Source organism: Artemia sp. Qi Xiang Cuo, chromosome 6 (genome assembly GCF_049724085.1).
Source record: "Artemia sp. Qi Xiang Cuo chromosome 6, ASM4972408v1, whole genome shotgun sequence".
NCBI lineage: Eukaryota > Metazoa > Arthropoda > Branchiopoda > Anostraca > Artemiidae > Artemia > Artemia sp. Qi Xiang Cuo.
This window is the reverse complement of record NC_142799.1, coordinates 42112231-42132177: the sequence shown is the minus strand read 5'-3', so window position 1 is coordinate 42132177 and position 19947 is coordinate 42112231. Positions and strand designations below refer to the sequence as shown.

General features: G+C 34.4%; 1 protein-coding gene across 2 annotated transcripts in view; it reads left to right on the top strand.

Moving 5' to 3' along the window:
* Nucleotides 1-3034: 3034 nt before the first annotated feature.
* Nucleotides 3035-19947, top strand: part of LOC148951245 (kin of IRRE-like protein 3) — a 114343-nt gene continuing 97430 nt past the window's right edge. For both annotated transcript variants that reach the window (XM_089090195.1, XM_089090194.1), the window contains exon 1: nucleotides 3035-3124. In XM_089090195.1, the coding sequence (XP_088946321.1) occupies nucleotides 3079-3124 (46 nt within the window). In that variant the 5' untranslated portion in view covers nucleotides 3035-3078. The remainder of the gene's footprint in view (nucleotides 3125-19947) is intronic.

Below are 19947 nucleotides of genomic sequence, written 5' to 3'. Positions count from 1 at the left end.
GAACTAAATTTGAACTTTAGCGTAAAGAGTGAGGTATTGACTAGGGGGCGAACCCCCTAATATACGTATTAAAAATATATGAATATAGAAGTGTTTTACGTAAGTTAATTAGTAATTTACGTATATTTATTACTAATAAAAACGTTCGTAAATAAAATTAAACAAGTTTCGAGAAAGCCATTTATCTAAATAAAAGCAATATTAATATGCAAATTTTGTTTTGATTATTCATGCACCGTGAGTAAAAATCAAAACCCGCATTAATTCAAAAACGTTCAACAATTAAATAAAAAAAAAAGTTTTTTTTTAACTGAAAGTAAGGAGCGACGTTAAAATTTAAAACGAACAGAAATTATTCCGTATATGAAAGGGGCTGTCCCCTCCAAAACCCCTCGCTCTTTACGCAAAAATTTGACTTGCTCAAAACTATATTTTTTTAAACAATAAAAAACTTTAGCGTAAAGAGCGAGGCGTTTAGGAGGGGACAGCCCCTTTCATATACGGAATAATTTCTCTTCGTTTTAAATTTTAACGTCGCTCCTTACTTAAAGTTAAAAAACTTTTTTTTAATTTAATTATTCCCCACGAAGCATGGTTACAAATGCGCATTTATGTTCTTTTTTCTATCCAGGATTAATTGTATCAAATCTGTGGTTAGGTGTTAGAATAATGAGAGAGGGATGATTTGAACGAAATTTGATGTTCTTGTGCCCTTTATAAGGAACAAAAGAAACTGCATCAGAGAAATATACCAGTTTCTGCTAATTTGTTCTTTAAAAAGAAAAATAAAGAAAAAAAAATTAGCCAGACAGGTGCCAAAACGCTATCAAGCCAAAATTCTGGGAAATCATTACAAATCGCATGAGATCTAAATAGTCTCCCGATTTCAGAGACTTTGTGGTGGTCATGGCCACCTCCAGCCCAATACTGCAGGTTAGGTGAACTAATCAAATAGAATTTCTATGAAAAAAACAATGTAGGTAAAGGATTTTCGAGGATAACAATCCCGCTTAAGGAAAAGAACTTGTGGTTGATGCTTATCTTATGGTAGCCAGGAGCGAATCTCCAGCATTTGTATTGAGGGGGAGAAGGGTCAATATCTGGATATTCAGAGTGCACGGAATGTATAATATTTTTTCTCGCGCATTATTAGGGGGTCTACTGCCCCCCCCGTGCCCCCTCCCCCTAACGACGCCTCTGATGGTAGCTTTTTTATATACTTTTGCCGTATTGCTATTATTTGTTTTATGTTTGACCCCTTACTATATAAAAATATAATTTAATTTGAATAAACACTTAAATTTGCATATCAGGGGGTGAGGATAAATTCAAAAAGAAAAACAGGGCACAGGCGAACAAAAAAAGAGCTACAAGAAATTATGATAATAAAGCTGGCAGTTTTTCAATTTCGGGGGAAGAGGTACACCCCATACGCCATTTTGACCTTCATCATATTAAGCCTAGCTGAGAATAAAATAGATACATTAGATTTTCTGATTGTTTTTGGACTTTTTTCTGATCGATTTTTTAAAAATGAATTTAACGAGGATTTCTGAAATCAGTTCAGATAACAAAAATCCTGAAAAACTACTTTTAGGAGTTCCTTGGGTGAAAATTAAGTTTACGAAAGATAAAGTCAAAGGTAAAAGGGTCAGACGAATTAATCATCAAACAGTTCGTGGTAACTAACTCTAAGTAGGAGGTCGTAATAAACCAACGAATGGGCTTTTTATGGGGTTTTCTAAATATATAAAATTCATTAAAGATAAAACTACCCACCAAAAGCCACGACTTACCGAAAATTTTCCTGATTCTCCAAAAAAGAAGCAAAACATCCCCAAAAAGGTAAGTGATCTTGGTAAAAATTAAACACCCAAATTCACCATGTCAGAAAAATATTTTGCAGGAGTTTCAAACCTATGTGTAAAAATGTAAAATTTTACATTATTTTCATAGAAGATCGGTTACGGATGCAGAGAAAAGGTAACACTCATAAGCTTACCAGAGTAAATGGTGGAAAGGAGGGGTATTATGAGCGACGCCAGGAAATTTCCAAGGAGGTTGAGGGGCAAAAGTGCTACCAGGAACTTTATTTTCACTGAAACTTAAATGCAGTATTATCTTATGTAGGCTATATACAAATTTTAAGGTCTTCTTGTTTCATGGGGGCACTGAAACCTGCTCCACCTGCCGGCAGCCATACAAGGTATCCCTTGAAAAATGACTTGTAATACTCATTTTTATAACAGTGGGAAGGGTGACACTATTGTTCATTTTTTATATTTAGGATCCCCCCCCCCCCTCTTTTAATAAATTTTTGGAGTGATGAACTTTTTCAGGGATGAATAACATTCTCTAGGTATTGTTGTACTAATACTAAAATAGAAAAAATATATAAAAAAAAGCAAGGGTTGAAAAAGGAAGTAGTAGCCATTGCACAACAAGAAATTGAACGGACAAGCAGCTACAAAGCGTATGTAAGTAGAGGCTATTCGAAGATAAGGGGTGATACATCCTAGCCTAAAATTAAACCTAAAATAAGTTTTAAAAAGGTGATAATTCCTTGATGGGGGAGGGAGGTAAACACATGATTTCTATAGTTTTTATCCCATGCAAATTCTTTGCTTGCATCCACTTCTCAAAGAAAGATTTAAATGACATCCTTTACGTGAGGAATATAAAAATTTGGAAACACAGTTCACTTGTTTTAAATTTCAATGATAACAGTATAAGAAAGTTGCATTATCATAGACTTATTCTCTTTTCTTGTCTTCCCAAGATATACCCGCTGACTAGAACATACACTTGCATAATAATGAAGTCGAAGATCGGTTCCACCCATTTTGAAATATCTTAATTATCGATGAATATTTTGAACATGTCTTAAAACTATCTAGAAAAAATATATAGTAATAAAAACCTTAGCTCAAAGGCTCCGCCTAGTGTGTGGGCCATTACACGCATATCTGATGCGCCGGAGCAAATCCTCCAAATCTTCCTGCTCGGCTTCAGAGCTGTTGAAGCAGCTGTCAAAGGAACAGTCGTTAAAAGTGGAAAACTATTTGGCTACCTGTTGGTATGGATATGGAGTTCCGAGCTTTTATTTTTAGCTTAATGTTAATTGGTAAGTTTCTCCTTCCATGTTTGTGACGTGAAATACTACTTGAAATTGTTAACTACAATGTAGGTATCAAACTCACCAGTGGCGGCTTTAGGCTTCATAATCGGGGGTTTGGGGGCCAGGTATACCATAGGAGCGTAAAAATGTCAAGTAAAAGGAATTTTATGTCAGGAAAACTGGGGGGGGGGGCAACTATAGCACAATCATTAACTGATTGAACCCGGTAGAACCAAAGGGGGAGAGGGAGCTCTTCGCGTGCTCCCTGTCTTCCCTAACTCTATTGATTTGGTACCATAGATTTATATGTCTTTGCGAACAATGCCTTGCATGTCCTGATAATTTTACCCCAGCGTTTTTCCAGTGATGAGCTCTTGGGGTCGATGCGAGTTTGACGATTCTGATGGGAACTACAATTTGTAATAGACCTAACTTTAACCTATTACTTTGAGTGTGTATAACTTATATTATAATGTATCAAGGTGTAGTTAATGGCTTATCGCTAACCCCATAAGATTTTTCTATTTACCACCTTCAACTCTCTTCTCTACTCCAGGGCATTGATTTTCCTTGAGCTTGAAAACTTTGTGCTAGGGGAATAAAATTTTCAGAAATAGAACGAGACGTCGAGAACCCAAACACTAAGCAAGTGTTAAAAATAATCCTAACTATATTCTATTTTGGGTCTTCTAGGGTTGGCGGGTGGCGATGTCTTGTCTGCCCCCCTCCCCATTCTGTACATAAATTTTTTGCGAAGAGCGTAAAAAGACAAGCCTGAAGAAGAGCGGAAGTATTAACCAAGACATTTATTTTTCAAACCATTTGTTTCAAAGTTAATTGTGAAAGTAATATTCCCCGTTAATTGAGCTTTATTATCAGTTGCAATTAAAAAACTGAATAGTTTCGAGCATTAATATTTTTTTCTTCAAGACTCATCAAAACAATATCTGACGATCTGTTTGCCGAAGTTAAAGGCATAGAAAAGCAGGTTCTCAGCAAGGAGTTAAATGGGTTTGACCTAAGAGACTGCTACTGTTAATAAAATAATTATAATAATAGGATAATAGTGCTAATAATATTAAGAATCTGTATAATGGGGAAAAATTTATGCATATATATATATATATATATATATATATATATATATATATATATATATATATATATATATATTTATTCTGGCATATGAAATAGGACATATAAGCATGTGTTGCAGTAAGATGGCAAAACTCATCATTGGATCACATGCCTAGATCTTTATGAAGACCCGGTGGACGACAAAACTTCGGAAATTTCTTAAGCTAGATAATGAAACTTTCAGAAATAGATGTGGAGTCAAAATTCTGTCTAACCTAATCCGTCATGACCTGACCAGCATGAGAAAAAGCCACGGTTTATGCTAACATCAAATATACAAAATTCATTCCTTTACCAACAGAAAATGGGTTACAAAGTCCAACCGGTTTTTTTAACGTGTTATTTTCCCAAATAACTGGTTATATCATCTTACTGCGACATTATACACAAGGGGAAAACCTTGGCCTCACTCAGAATCTCAGTATTTTCCAACGTATTTTCGTATGGTCATCCCACTCCTCCAAAAAGACCCTTTTATGAAATAAAAGTTTGTTTAGAATTCTACGAAAATTTTGTTTAGATTTTGTTAGAAGAAAAAAAGTTTGTTAGAAGAGCAGTTTGTTTAGAATCCTACGAAGGATCAAGCTCACGAGCCACTCAGTGATTGCTTTTTTATGCCATTGGTGGCATTAGTAACTTCTGTGTCGGACAGTCTTTCTGCGATATAATATAAAAAAAAAATCAACAAATGGAAATCTGGATGATTTTTATGGTAAGTTTATGGAAAATCCAGCAGTCTTCCCATTAATAACCAGCATTAGTTTGAGGGCGGCTTAGGACATACAATGGACCTACCTCCTGTAAAGAAGAGAAATTTTGTAAAAACAGGTTTTCTTTTGACATATCACGACTACAAAAGTGTTATTTCTTAGTAAGATGAATGAAGTCGGCTTTTAGCACTAAGGCGTTTTTTAGTACTAAGATCTTACATCTTTCTGCAAAAATTATCGTTTTTTAACTCATTTTTTAACAAAAAGTGTGAAGACCGCCACTGTTTTGCCATATAGAACAATGATGAGAGAACTTTGATGATCTACTCATCATTGTTCTCAGACTGCTGATCAGAGCAGAATGATGAAAGACGTTTGCACAAAAACGATCAAAGATGTAGGATCTTCGTTCAAAGATTTCACTTTTAAGCGTTTTCTGACAAAAGATGTAAGATCTTAGCACATTGATGAGTGAAAAAAAAGGCCTAATGAATGTTCAAAATCAGTATTTGTATCTGTGTGGTTAATAAATTGTGCTCTGCATTTCAACTCTCTGTGAACTATTAGCCATTAAAGGACATGTTGACCCCCCCCCCCTAGGCTGTTTCCTAAATGTTGAATTTTTGGAATAGCCATAAAATAGCCGTTGGTAAATTTTGATGGATTTTTAGCGTAGAGTTTACCCACACGGTTTTGCCAAAAGGATTTAGGAAAGGTTTTGTAGGTGCTTAAAGGTAGATTTTATGTTGTCCTTACGTAGTCCCTTGTCATTTTTCTGTCCTTTTGTTTTTCTGTGCCATATTAAAAGAATTTTGAAGAACTCAAATTTATTTTTGATGATCACACAGTGAAAAATAACAAAAAACACGCTGAAATGATTTCCTGCAATTATTGCACCAGATACTAAAGTAAACAAAATCTTTGCGAAAAAATATTTCGTTACGTAAAATGCAGAAGATCTAATGCTAGTAAAAAAAACACTTCTGATCAAATCTTTTTTAAGTCGGCTTTTCACATTCATGAAGCTGCAGCTGTTGCTAGGTTTAATCGATTCTCCTTTCGGGTCACTCTTCATTTTGTTGACTTTCCTTTACTGTTTTTAATCCCTTCTCTCAAGAAAGGATACGATGTTTCACGGATGCTTAAGCATTATGATTTATTGAAATAAGACATTAGGTCTGTTTCGAGTTTCTCATGCACAGAAGAAGCTACTGAAGTTTTAACAAGTTTCAGCTTAATTTACTACATGAGAAAGTCTCAGGTGAGGGATGGAGGGTGAAAGGATAAATAGAAGGATTACCGATATTCGTATCCAGGCTTGTTTATGTTGTGGTCGTTCTCTTTGTTGGTTCTGTCAACTTCGTTAGAGCTAATTTAGTGGAATGTATGAGTGATTAGAAACCGTTATGTGCAAGTCGAACGATGGATTGGTCAGAGTGAATAACCGACCGAATGAAGAACATTCTTAGGTCTCTCCCACTTAGCATGATTTTATGAATAAAAAAATTACTTACTCGTTTTTGACATGTTTAAATTTAAAATAACAAAATAAATAATTATTTTAACAATACCATCCTTATATGTAGGTATACAGTCTGAAGTGGGACTTCCATAATTTACAGGAAGAACAAAAATAAGATTTTGGAAAACGATCAAGTAAAACGAATATTTATATAAACAGAATATTTTGGCTTTACGTTTAGAAAACCTTATAAACGGAAATAAATAATTAACAGACGGAAGAAAATAACATAAAGAGATGAAAAAATGATATACAAAAAATTAAAGAGTAGTAACGAAAAGAAATTGCACTAGATAAGTTACAATTGTCTTTTAGTACAAGTTCTGAACAAAATCCAACACCTATTCCGACAAACTGCTTTATAATATTGCCCAGGTCCGTAAGGTTAAGTATCGGCTTCTGATAAGAGGCCATCTGACAAAGTGTAGGTTTTGTGCGGCGCAAGTTCTAAACAAATTGTGATATGGTGACCAATAAATGTATCTGAATAATGAGATTTCGTATTCCTGCCCTCAAAAGTACTGTTACAAGCATAGTAGCGCATTTCATGTGGAAAATGTGCTATTTGTTTTAGAAAACGACATAGATGTATTGTTTTTTTTAAGATTTACAGAATCAGATATTTATTCTTTCTATTGTTTTCTATTTATCTTCAATCCTTAATGTCCAACTGGTCATAATTTCAAATGACCTATTAATTCCAAATATAATACACGATGCTACTCGCTGAGGTTTTAAGGGAGAACAAATTATCAGTGTGGAGCCTAAACATAAAAAAAGGAGACAGCTACCTCTATTTGGGAAAGTTTCTTTCGTTTTCACTCTGATTTTCTTTCTTTGTTTTTGTTTTCATTTCTTTTTTTTTCTTTTTGCATTCAAAATCTTTGAGAAGATTTGTAATAATTGATGTTTTGTTTCCATCCTTTGCTTCTACATTAAAATGTCCCGATGATATCCCTTCATCTGATAAGTGTTTCCTTATGTGTCATTAGTTAAAATTGGTGGTCAAGCTAATTTATTCAGATTGGTTAGACAGACTTCGATCAAGGGATAGTAAGGCAGCGATGGTTAAATTTTTATAATGAAATTTTAATTCTTGGTGCTTCTTATGAATCATAAGCGGGCCATAATCTTTTATATATGAGTCTTTCCAAAACTATCCTTTCCACAGTTAAATTGGTTCTGTTTGCATCGCAGGATATCTATTATGATCGAGCATCTTAACCGTAGAATTTTGATATTTTAGACCTTTGTTGTCACCTTCAAATTGCGCTTCAGCCGTCAGTTACTAGCTACCTTTACAATGCAGTTGCCATTTTCCAAATCCAATATAGAGGTGCCGCCCACTCTCCATCACCTGGTGTTCATCTTAGGAGCGCAACGTGTTCCGCCTCGCATGGCACAGCTCCGCAACACCACGCCTCTTCGTACCACCCATACAAAACTTAGCAGTACGCGTAGTAAACTTCCCACATATGTGGCACGTGCCATCCGACGCGCATGATTTTTAAAAGAGGGTCCCCTCTCGTTCTGTGCATGGCGCCATTCTGTAAACTAAAAAAATGTCGGATTAGTCAAAAATCTCTTCGCTCCTATTCTGTTTCATAAAATATTCAGTACATTAACCACCCTGGTACAGAAATACACTACTAGCTCAAACATATAGAATGACAGAACATGAACTAGGTATCTCTCAAGTTATTGAGGAACAGTTAAAAACTAGCTAAATTAACGAATTGAGCCCAGTTATAGCGCAGTAGTTGTCTGTCTGTTTTGCTGTTTTTTTGCGTAATTGTTCACAATTTATTTTTCGGTTCATTTGTCGGTTTTTTTTCCACGTTATTTGTTCTTGATTTTCATGTCTTTTCATATGACAAGATTTTCAATGAATAAATGAAATCTATAGATAGCAAGGGCTTAGGAAGGGTTATATTTCCAGAGAGTACTCGTATCGGCGAAGAATAATAACACAATTTTGAGCAGTTCTTTTTTAACCATATATGGTGAAAACAAAGGGATGCTGTCAGATATTTTAATTTTTTTTTTGCATATTGGGGAATCTTGGCCTCCCCAGTAAACTCTCCAAATCAACATATCGTTTATAAATGGTGTGAAATCGTAGGTTATAAAGACGATACTAGCACTACGATATGAGGCGTGTTTCCATCGTCGTAATTTTCAGTCCTGAGGCTATCCTAACAAGTTTAAAACTGAAGACAACCAATCACGCACAGCAATACAAATTTTGTATGAAGAAATTAACGTTTTTTATTTTGATGTTTCAGATTTGTAGAAACTCTCGCTCAAAATTTATGTATTCTGGAGAAAAAAAAATACATTATGTTGAATAGTTTATGGTTATCATGTTTTTTCACTATTCAAGAAAACCAATAACCATTTAAGGTTTTCAATATTTCAAAAACTCTGTGCGCACATTTTCCTCGTTCTGTCAACAAGAAATGCTTGTTGCTTTGTTGTGTACAATGTCATTACTGAAAAATATAGAATATTTTTTGAATATCCAAATATCCGAAAATCTCTTTATCAAATATGATAAAAGCAGTATATGAATTCTATCAAATCAAAGTCTTATAACAAAGTCTTATAATTCAAAACGGAAAACAATGTCTTCCAGGCTAGGAGAAGCAATTTGGGCATCCAGCATATATAATGAAAATTGATCCTGTGTATATGTTTTATCTTATAGAACTAAATAAAACCTTCCGATCAATAGTTACGGCTAAAACTAAATAAAACTTGTAACTAGTTCGCTAAAACTAGTTCGCATAAAGCCAGTGACGGATGTTGTTCCGTTGTTTGTAACACACTTGGAATATTTTTAGGACAATCTAACGGGAAAGTTCTAATGGTCTGCAAAGAGACCCGTACATCCTAGCACCAGTGCAACTCTTTTCTATAATATTTCTTTCACTGCACTAGAAAAAGGCTGGGCTTTATGACCGCTGGCCGGCAAAAAACTCGAAAGTTCAAGCTTCACCAGAGGGCAATAAGATTTGCTTTCCCCTCTCATGGATAATTCAGTAAGATCGAAAGTAGCTCTTATACAATGAATTATAGTGTCTGCACTGGAATGGACGGAGGTGAAGCGAAACTGTGGAATCTTTCAAGCGTTGAAAAGCACCCTTGATTCCTACTAAACGTAGGAAGCTTGAAATAAATGTTTATTCTATTTATGTGGAAAGCGATTTTTATTTCTGTTGAATGCAAAGGTGGCTACTTTCTTGAATTAGATTTTATATTAATGAAACATGGCAATGCGTAGTTTAAATGTAAATACTCTATCGTACTTTTCATGGTTTTCTTGTTGAATGGAAGAGAAGCCAAAATGCAATTCAAAATATTTCATGATCTCTTCTTTGTTCAAGATTGTTCTAATTGATATAGAAATGAAATAGCTTTTAAATAGTGCACACAAAAATAAAACACTCTTAGAAGTGAGTTTGAGAGCATCAATTCACGTAAATGTGCGGGCGGGATAAGATGAAAAAAATGAAAATACAAAAGATGGCACTTTTTAAAATATAGGGGAGGCAGTTTTTTTTGGTACTGGTGCGTTATATCGTTGCTTTTATATAATAATTAAATAAAAAAAAAGTTTTTTTTTAACTGAAAGTAAGGAGCGACATTAAAAATTAAAACGAGCAGAAATTATTCCGTATATGAAAGAGGCTGTCCCCTCCTCAACGCCTCGCTCTTTACTCTAAAGTTTTTCATTCTTTAAAAGAAATAGAGTTGTGAGAAAGTCAAACTTTAGCGTAAATAGTGAGGCGTTGAGGGGGGGATAGCCTCTTTCATATACGGAATAATTTCTGTTCGTTTTAAGTTTTAATGTCGCTCCTTACTTTCAGTTAAAAAAACTAGTTTTTTTACTTAATTTTTGAACGTTTTTGAAAAAATGCAGGTTTTGATCTTGGCTCACCGTACATGAATAATTAAAACAAAATTTGCATATAAATTTACTTTTATTTGGTTAAATGGCTTTCTCGAAACTTATTTAATTTTATTTACGAACGTTTTTATTAGTAATAAATATATGTAACTTACTATTTAACTTAAGTAACGAACTTGTATATTCATATATTTTTATTACGTATATTAGGGGGGTTCGCTCCCCTAGTTAATACCTTGCTCTTTAAGCGAAAGTTCGAATTTTGTTCCAATTCTTTAAAAATGACCCCTTAATCACAAAGGCCATTAATTAGAATAAATAGCTCTTTTGAAAGTACTAAAAAATATTTGGCTTAAAGAGCGAGGTATTGACTAGGAGGCGAGCCCAATCATGTACGAAATATTTTCTGTTCGTTTATAGTTTTGATGTTGCAGTTGAAAAACTTGTTTTTTTATATTTAATTTCTGATCTTTTTTTAAATAATGCTGGGAAGTCCGGCGTCCCCTTCATAGAGATGTCCCTTCCCCAATGAAAACTTCCTTCATGGAAAGATCCTTCCACATAACCCCCGACCCACCCACCCCCCCATTACCAGGAAAAATCTCCCCTGAAAACGTCTCTATACTTCCCAATAACCAATACTATATGTTAACATTCGGTAAAGTTCATAACTTTCAGCCCTCCCTCCGGGAACTTCGGGGGATTAATTCATCCTAAAAGACATACTTATAATATTTTAGACCATGCTGAACAAAACGGCTATCTCAAAATTTTGACCGGGTGACTTTGGGGAAAAAATGAGCGTGGGAAGGGGCCTAGTTGCTCTCCATTTTTTTGGTCACTTAAAAAGGGCTCTAGAACTTTTAATTTCCATTCCAATGAACCCTTCCACGACATTCTAGGACCACTGGGTCGATACGATCACCCCTGGGGAAAAAAAACAACAAATAAACACGCATCCGTGATCTTTCTTCTGGCAAAAAAAATGCAAAATTCCACATTTTTTTAGATGAGAGTTTAAAACCTCTACAGTAGGGTTCTCTGATACGTAGAATATGATGGTGTGATTTTCATTAAGGTTCTATAACTTTTAGAGGGTGTTTTCCCCTTTTTTCGAAAATCAGGCAAATTTTCTCAGGCGTGTAACTATTGATGGGTAAGACTAAACTTGATGAAACTTATATATTTGAAATCAACATTAAAATCTGATTCTTTTGGTGTATCTATTTGTATCAAAATACCGTTTTCTAGAGTTTTGGTTACCATTTAGCCGGGTCGCTCCTTACTTACAGTTCGTTACCACGAACTGTTTGATAATGCGAGACGAAACCCGCCAGACTGGTTATTTCTCAATAGCGGTGTCTTGAAATGGAATGCAAAGAGTAGTTTCCATTGCGTTTACGATATTTAAACTGTTTTTTGGGGTTTAGGAGGGGGAAAAAGGTATTTAGGTTAGGTTAGATTAGGTTACGTATTTAATATATGCTATGCTTTACCCCCACTCCCCTAATGTGCAAATATACAGCCCAAATTTGTTCCTAACCTATTATAGGTACTTTCCCATTATATGAACATTATTAAAAAGTCAAGTTTGGTTAATGCTAAGGAAATAAAATAAAATAAGAATAATGTGTAATGGTTTATAAAGAAATTTGGGCTATATATTTGAACATTAGGGGGGGGGGGGGTTAAACCATAGCAAAAATTAAATACGTAACCAAACCTAACCTAGGTACCTCCCCTCCCCTAAACCCCAGAAAAACAACAGTTTAAATACCGTATACGCAATAAAAACAACGCTATCATTCTATTACTTTATAACAGTTAACCCGTCAGAAACGGATTTTTCGTGACTAGTTTCCTTGTAAATGCCCATATAATGGGAAAGTACCCTATTATATATTCATTCTATTTTATTTTATTTCATTAGCATTAACAAATCTTGACTTTTTAGAAGTGACCATATAATGCACCAGTACCGTTTTTTTCACTAAAATGTCAGAAAGGTACTTTTGAAAATACAAGGGGGATATTGTGGGGGGAAAATTGGCCCTCACTTCACCGCTGATTGCATTTATTTGGATCGAAGGATCAAAGTTAAGCATCTTTTTTTTAAGATCTCTGTTCTTTTACATCATGCTAGCTTATCCGTCTCGCGTTGTTTCGATCTCAAAAGAAGATAAATTCAAGGAAAATTTTCCCCGGGGAAAACTCACCTCCGAAAAATTTTACCAATGGCGAATTCCCCCCTCCCACCGAAAATTCCTCTCCTAGTGGAAGATTACCCCCTCGTATTAATAATGATCGTATTCTTGAATTTAAAAGTATTTGAAAATTTCCATTTGCGGACCGAGGCGTCCTAGCCGAGTGGTTATCATGCCTGATGTCCTTTGTCAGTGAGCAGGCTACAGGGGCTAGGGTCCTTGAGTCGCTGATTATTTGGTTTGAAACGGGGATCATTGGCATGACTCTGTAAGCTTAGTCATAGTCAACCCAGCTCTATTAAGGAATGTAAAACCCAGTGTCGTATTCTTTACCTTTTTTAACCTCCAGGGATAATTCTACCCCGGATACGCTCCCCTGCAAAAACACCTTTTCTGCATGAAATTCCCTGTAGAAAATTTTCTTCAGAAAATTCCCTTGCAGAACCCCTCCCCCCCCCAAAAAAAAAAATCTCCTTCTTTGTGGAATTGAGTCCATAAATCGAAAAACACGATAATGCACTGAACTGATGAACACGAGCATGGATTTATTTCAAGCGTCATGCTTTCCACAGCAGAGTTAATCACTCATTGAATAAATTTGTCCCTTACCTTATTAATTACTCCTTATTAACTTGTCCTTCACCTTATTAATAATATAAATTACCTTTTAATTTATTTTGATTACATATGCAAAGAGTCGGAAAAAGCTTTGCAAATCAAATTTATTTCAATATAGAAAATCCCCCCTCAGGAAAATGTTTCTCCTTTCCCCTGCAAAATGCCCCCCCCCGAAATCCCTCCATGGACTTTTTTTCCCTCGGGTAGAATAACGATATAATTTTGAATTTGAAAAGTATATAAAATGATAGGTTGAATGTCAAACTAACAAAATTGTTGAATAACAAATTCCGAGATTTTTATTGAAAACAAAAATTTATGATTTGGAAGTGTGTTAGATGACAGAATTCACAATTAAATAATTCGTTTATTGAATATCCAGAAAAATATGAATAATATATATATATATATATATATATATATATATATATATATATATATATATATATATATATATATATATATATATATATATATATATATATATATATATATATATATATATATATATATATATATATATATATATATATATATATATGTGTGTGTATATATATATATATATATATATATATATATATATATATATATATATATATATATATATATATATATATATATATATATATATATATATATATATATATATATATATATATATATATATATATATATATATATATATATATATATATATATATATATATATATATATATATATATATATATATATATATATATATATATATATATATATATATATATATATATATATATATATATATATTTGTCTCTTTAATGAATCGTGTCCTTAGCATTTATACGCATTTTTTATAAATTGTTGGATTATCCAGACAGAAAATTTGAGTAAATGTGCATCCTTTATGCCCAATTTAATCGTTTAGTTTCTTTAGAGAAAAGAAAAATTTCCTTGTCAAATTCTGAAAAGTTTCCGTCAATAGGCTAGGGGAATTCTCTATTTTGTATAGGGCCTCAAGTATCTAAATAGCATATCTTATTCTTTTAATGTCATCAGTTCAAAACTTTCAGTTTTCCTGAATTCATAAATTGTGACATCTCGTTGAATAATTTAATATATCTTTACTAAGCAGCATATAGGGGCAAGGAAAAGGTCACAAGCTCCAGGTTAACCTGGGATGAGATTTAGAATGTAATAAAGTTTTTGAATATTCCACGGGGTACAAAATAAGTAGACGCAAGCTTTACACCGGGTGGATATGATTTCCCTTTCCCTATATGACAATTTTGTTGGAAAATACCGCAAAAACGCTACGTTTGTACTTTCCGTATGCTCTGTTTTTGTAACAAACATGAAAATAGTTAGGCAATCTTGTAATGTGCTAAAAACTGACAGTTATTTTTTGTTTAAGCAAAAGACTCTTAGTTCTAATTGGCTTCTTTTTTGCTAAATACGTTGAGCCTGATAAATGTGTTTGACTTTGGACATTTTCCGAAACCTCGTTGATAACATGCAATTTAAAAGTCTGACCAAAATGAAAACTGAAGAATTTTCAGGGAAACATTTTAGGTGGTGGCTTACTATAAGATAAATGATAAACCAAATTCGATTAATAAACTATCTTCAGCGGAATTACCCGACAAAGCGTGACCAAAATTTATAAATTAACGGAAACAGGGCTCGTAAATTAACCTCCTGAATCGTTGGTAGGACATTTTTTCCTTAAAAACCGTGCGATACATATGATCTGTGAAAAATCAGAAATTACGAAGGTTTTTGCACTATGTGATCAGGTTTCATTTTGAGGAAAACATTTATGTTTTATAACATACGCTCACGGTTACCTGATGTTGCTTTACTTGAAATATAATTTTGTAATATTTTGACATTACCTAATCTAAGGGGTCATCCACTCTCCGCCACCAAATGCATATCCTTAAGTCCCGCTTGTTTCTCCCGCATGGTACTCCTTATACCATATTTACCTCCTTACGCAAGTTCTGGCACGCTACTTGTGGCATGCTTCTGCTATGTATGACACGCGCAACAAGTGTGCGCTATATATAGCGGTCATCTCTTCCGTCGAATCAGTTACTCATTTCTTTATTTACTTGTTACTTCTGTCCAACTTTAATTAATTGCCTAAAGTTGTATATAAAAGCATGTTCTGGAATTGATAGTTGTTCTCTTTTAACTTCTACCCCTTTGAACAGCCTGTGAGGGGAGAAATATTTGTTCCGAATATTTTATATTTATTTCATATTCAGAAACACTTAGGAATGAAGAATCAAAAGTAATATGACTTCAAGTTTAGGCCAGTGGTTTATTAAGAGACATAGGGGGATAGATTTTTCCGGTGCCAAACGTTGTGCTTAGAGGTGAACTAGGTCTCTAATTAGTTGAATTTAAAGTAAAAGCGAAATTAAAGACAAAGAGTAGATAGCCTTTAATGCATGATTTCTTAAACTTCAGTATTTTGTGAGGTGAGTAACATTAACCCCCCAAAATCCAACTCCTGGCTCACTACCACAGTTATAGCTGTTGAAAAAATTTTATATATTAATTTTGGTTATTCAAAAGCCACATTTCCGTTATAATTTTGACATTGAACAAGCATGCAAGAGACGGATGCATCCTTGAATTCGTTTTATAGGGGCAATAAAAAATTAATCCCATTCCTCGGCTATGGTATAATTTTTAATAAGGCGGTTGAGAACTGCTGCTGCTTTCATTTCTATGAAACATAAGGGAACGATATATCTGTAAATAGAAGCGATATCGTAATTAGGGGGCTAAGAAACAACTTTGAAGCCCTGTGTTTGTAATAGAAAGTCTTATTTTTAAAGTTCCTTGCTTGAAAGGACCCTTATTGAAGTATGAATTTTGAGTCCATTGCATCAAACGATGTTATATCCGAGCGGATTTCATTGCTTTCAAAGACAAAAACAAGTTTGCAAAATTTTGGATAAGAAAAAACATTAATGCAAATTTTGGGTAAATAATAATTCTAGCATCGTCCCATCAGTAAAAAACTATGCAAAATTATTTTTGCTAATGAATATGTAATTTCAAACTTAAAGGTAATAGGTTTTGCATGCTTGGAATCAACGTAAAACATAGTTTCTTTTGGATACATAGCCTAATGTTATTGGAATGTTCTGTTTTAGAATTCTGTTTCTATTGACAGGGATTGCTTATATATTCAATCCTGTACGCTACAGTTTCATTATATAAAAGATGCTAGCTAGGCTTTCAATAAACAAAAAGGTAAACTTTAGTGTAAAGAGTGGGTATAGAGTGATGACAGCATCCTTCATAGAGAGAATAGTTTCTGTGAGTTTTAATCTTAACGCCGTATTTTACTTTCATTTGAAAAGAATTTACGTTCTTTCTATTTGTAATGTCATATTGAGAGCTATCCTAAAGATGAAAGGGGTTGCCCCCCCCTATATACCCCCTGGTCTATTCGTTAAAGCTGCATTCTTGTTTAAGTGAGCCCTCTCCTAATATTCTATGACCACTGTTTCGATAGGATCAATCATGAAACTTGAAGCTCTCTATAAGGCTCTTGAACTTTCTGTAGTTGGTGTATTTTGATGGGTGGGACGGGACAAGCCTAAACTAAGTTTTATAGATTGGGGGAAATAGATTGTGATGAAAGAGCTCCTATTTGGAAAATTACCAAAGTTTTTCTTTCAAAAACTGCACAACTTTGCGCCTTTGTGTGTTTTAATGAAAGGGTAAATGTTAGTGTATTTGCAATATAATTCATTACTTCTTATAATTTTAATGGTCAACTGGAATTAATTCATTATGCCGCTCTTCTAAGTCTTGGATCTTCACAAGCGTTCTCTTTTTGTCTTCCAAGATCACTGGCATGTTACAAGAGCAAATTAATTCCAATAAATGACAACGTTCTCATTTCTTGGATAATGTTTTTCATGTATAGTGGAAAGGGAGTGTGGTCCTCGTAGCAACCGACGAATATTGTGGAGCCATCAAGGCAAATCAAGGCAGTAAAGGAGATAGATATATTAAATAAAACGGAAATCTAAGGCACAACAGGCAAAATAAAAGTATGTTGCTGTATAAGCGAGATCAATAAAAACTGACAAATCTGCGATCTCAACAGCCTGAGTCCATGATTGTACACTGATTTTGACTGATTAAGAATTACCTTCCCTTGCAGTCTTTAATTAATATAGTCACATTGCCTTCTTCTTTGCTAATGTTTAATATAATTACTAGTTGTTCAATGCGAGACTGAGCCGTACGGTGATTCATTTAAGTTTGAATACATTAAAGTTTGTTTTTTGATCCCACTCACATTTCAGGATTAGTCAGGCATTGTACGTGAGAAGAAGAAAAGAAAATATCACAAACTGCATTCAATTAAAGTCTAAACACCCCAGCTTAGCGTAACAATAGCTTCAATAAGAGTGCAAAAAAGTAGCTTTCCTTTTGAAAAGAAACTAAGCATCCAAACAGATTGATACCTTTAACCTTAGACCTTCAGACCAGCAATGTTGCAAACCATTCTCACCGGTTTTTAAAACATGTTGTTAGTACTATAGCTAAAATTTCAAAAAATAAAAATTGGGGATGGGAGTGGGCTTATCACATCATTGAGCAAAATTATATTATCCAATGAATATATTCTAGTTCAGAATCGCTACCCTCATTATTTGTGTCGCGCAAGCAACACTTTGGCTTTTTCCTATGCCATCAATTTTAGTTTACTGTTAGTAAGTGGTAAGACGCCATCCTCTACCCTAGTGACAAAATTAGCTGAAATTTTAGATCAAACCCTAGTGATCAACCCCCCCCCCCCTACCCTAGTGACAAAATTAGCTGAAATTTTAGATCAAACTCCAGGGTGAGGTTGGGTAGTCTCTTCTCATTTATCACTGTCATATTTTATTATGCTAAGAAAATACACCTAAATCAGCCGTTACGTTTTCGAAACATTGTTGAAAAAGGAATCCAATTTTATCGTAACTACCAGGAGATTGAGGGAGATCGCAGCTCTCCTTATATGCAGAATAAACTCTGGTCTTTTTAATTCTTAGCGTTGATTTTTACATTTACTTGAGGAAAAACTTTTTTTTATTAATAAAATCGGGTAATTGAACAGATATATACCTAATTCCTTACATATATTTTACTGCCCAGTATGCATACGGTAATATTAACATCACCCTGTCTGACATTAAACTATTGGAGGATTTCCCACAATTTTTACTTGACTCGATAATATGTATAAAGGCGAATCAACTACTTGGTCCGTGACATACATACAAGGCTGTATCCAGGGTGGGGGGAGTTAGGACTTTGACCTCCCCCCCTCGAGCTGTTTGTCTGACTCGTAAAAACGTAACAAAAATTGATATAAACAAATTTTTTATGCGTTTTTGAGGGTTTTTTTTGGTTTACCCCCCCCCTCCCGAAAAAAATCCTTGTGTAAAACAGCCCCTCCCCCCTCCCTCCAAAAAAAAACTGGATACGGCGCTGCATACACATATTTCTGAAATTTAGGAGGATGCCCAAGCAACCCATTCATTTAAGGTCCCAGTTAGATTGTCGAAAGCCCTTATTTGGAAAAAATGAGACCCCTTCAAATATTTGAATATTAATACTAGAAAATGCGATGCCAAGGATTATTAAGCTGGAGTCAGCTTCTTTGACTAGCCCCTCCCCCGGTAAACTCTTGCATATACCTAATAATAAAAATGGTAACACTGGTGCTGGAAGCGAATCTCACAGGAATTATATGAGACTATTGAATAACTGAGCCAGCCCTTTTGGAAAAGCGTAATGTAACTAACTGGCCTGTAGGTTGACCCACCCACACCACAGTCACGTATGTCGATAAAACCCAAGATATATGAATCACACCGTTGTTTCTTGATTTTTACCGTCGCATATGGGTTACAGGAGTGGTCTATTCAAACGGCTAGAAACTGTTTTGAAAAACTTGTGTCAACGCTATTTTGTTCGCAACTATTTGCTACTCATCTAGGGCGTGTCCAGTATTTTTGTTTGGGGGAAGGGGCATTTTGTACTGGGTGGGGGTTTACAACAAATAAACTTTAGAAAATTAAAAAAAAACAGTTTATATGCATTTTTGTTGCGTTTTTGTGAGTCAGACAAAAACATGGGCGGGGGGGGGGTTCAAACCCTGAATCCCCCTGGATACGGCTTTTTTACTAATTACTATATCTTCCTATCTTTTGCCAGATTAATAATACGATACTCCTGTACTAAACGGACTCTTTTATATACTGCAATGTAAACCAGTCACGAAAAGTCACGTTTTTGACGGGATAATTCAAGACACAGCTATAGGGTAATGCAATGTATGGCGTGGTTTTCATTGCGTATACTATATTTAAACTGTTGTTTTTTGGGGGTTCGGGGGGGGGCGGTACCTAGGTTAGGTAATAATATATGCTATGCTTTACCCCCCCCCCCCCCTCCCCCTAATGTTCAAATATATAGCTCCAATTTGTTTATAAACTATTATATATTCATCATATTTTATTTTATTTCATTAGCATTAACCAAACTAGCACTATATAAAAGAGTCCGTTTAGTACAGGAGTACCAATAATACAGATCGAAAAACTGCTGTTCGAAGTTTCTATTTTCAAAAATGTGTCTTAAATCTTAATTCTGATTGGGCAAACACAAATTCTATGCCCAAAAGTTGAACTTTTTCAACTCGACAAATTACAAACGGGATTCATAA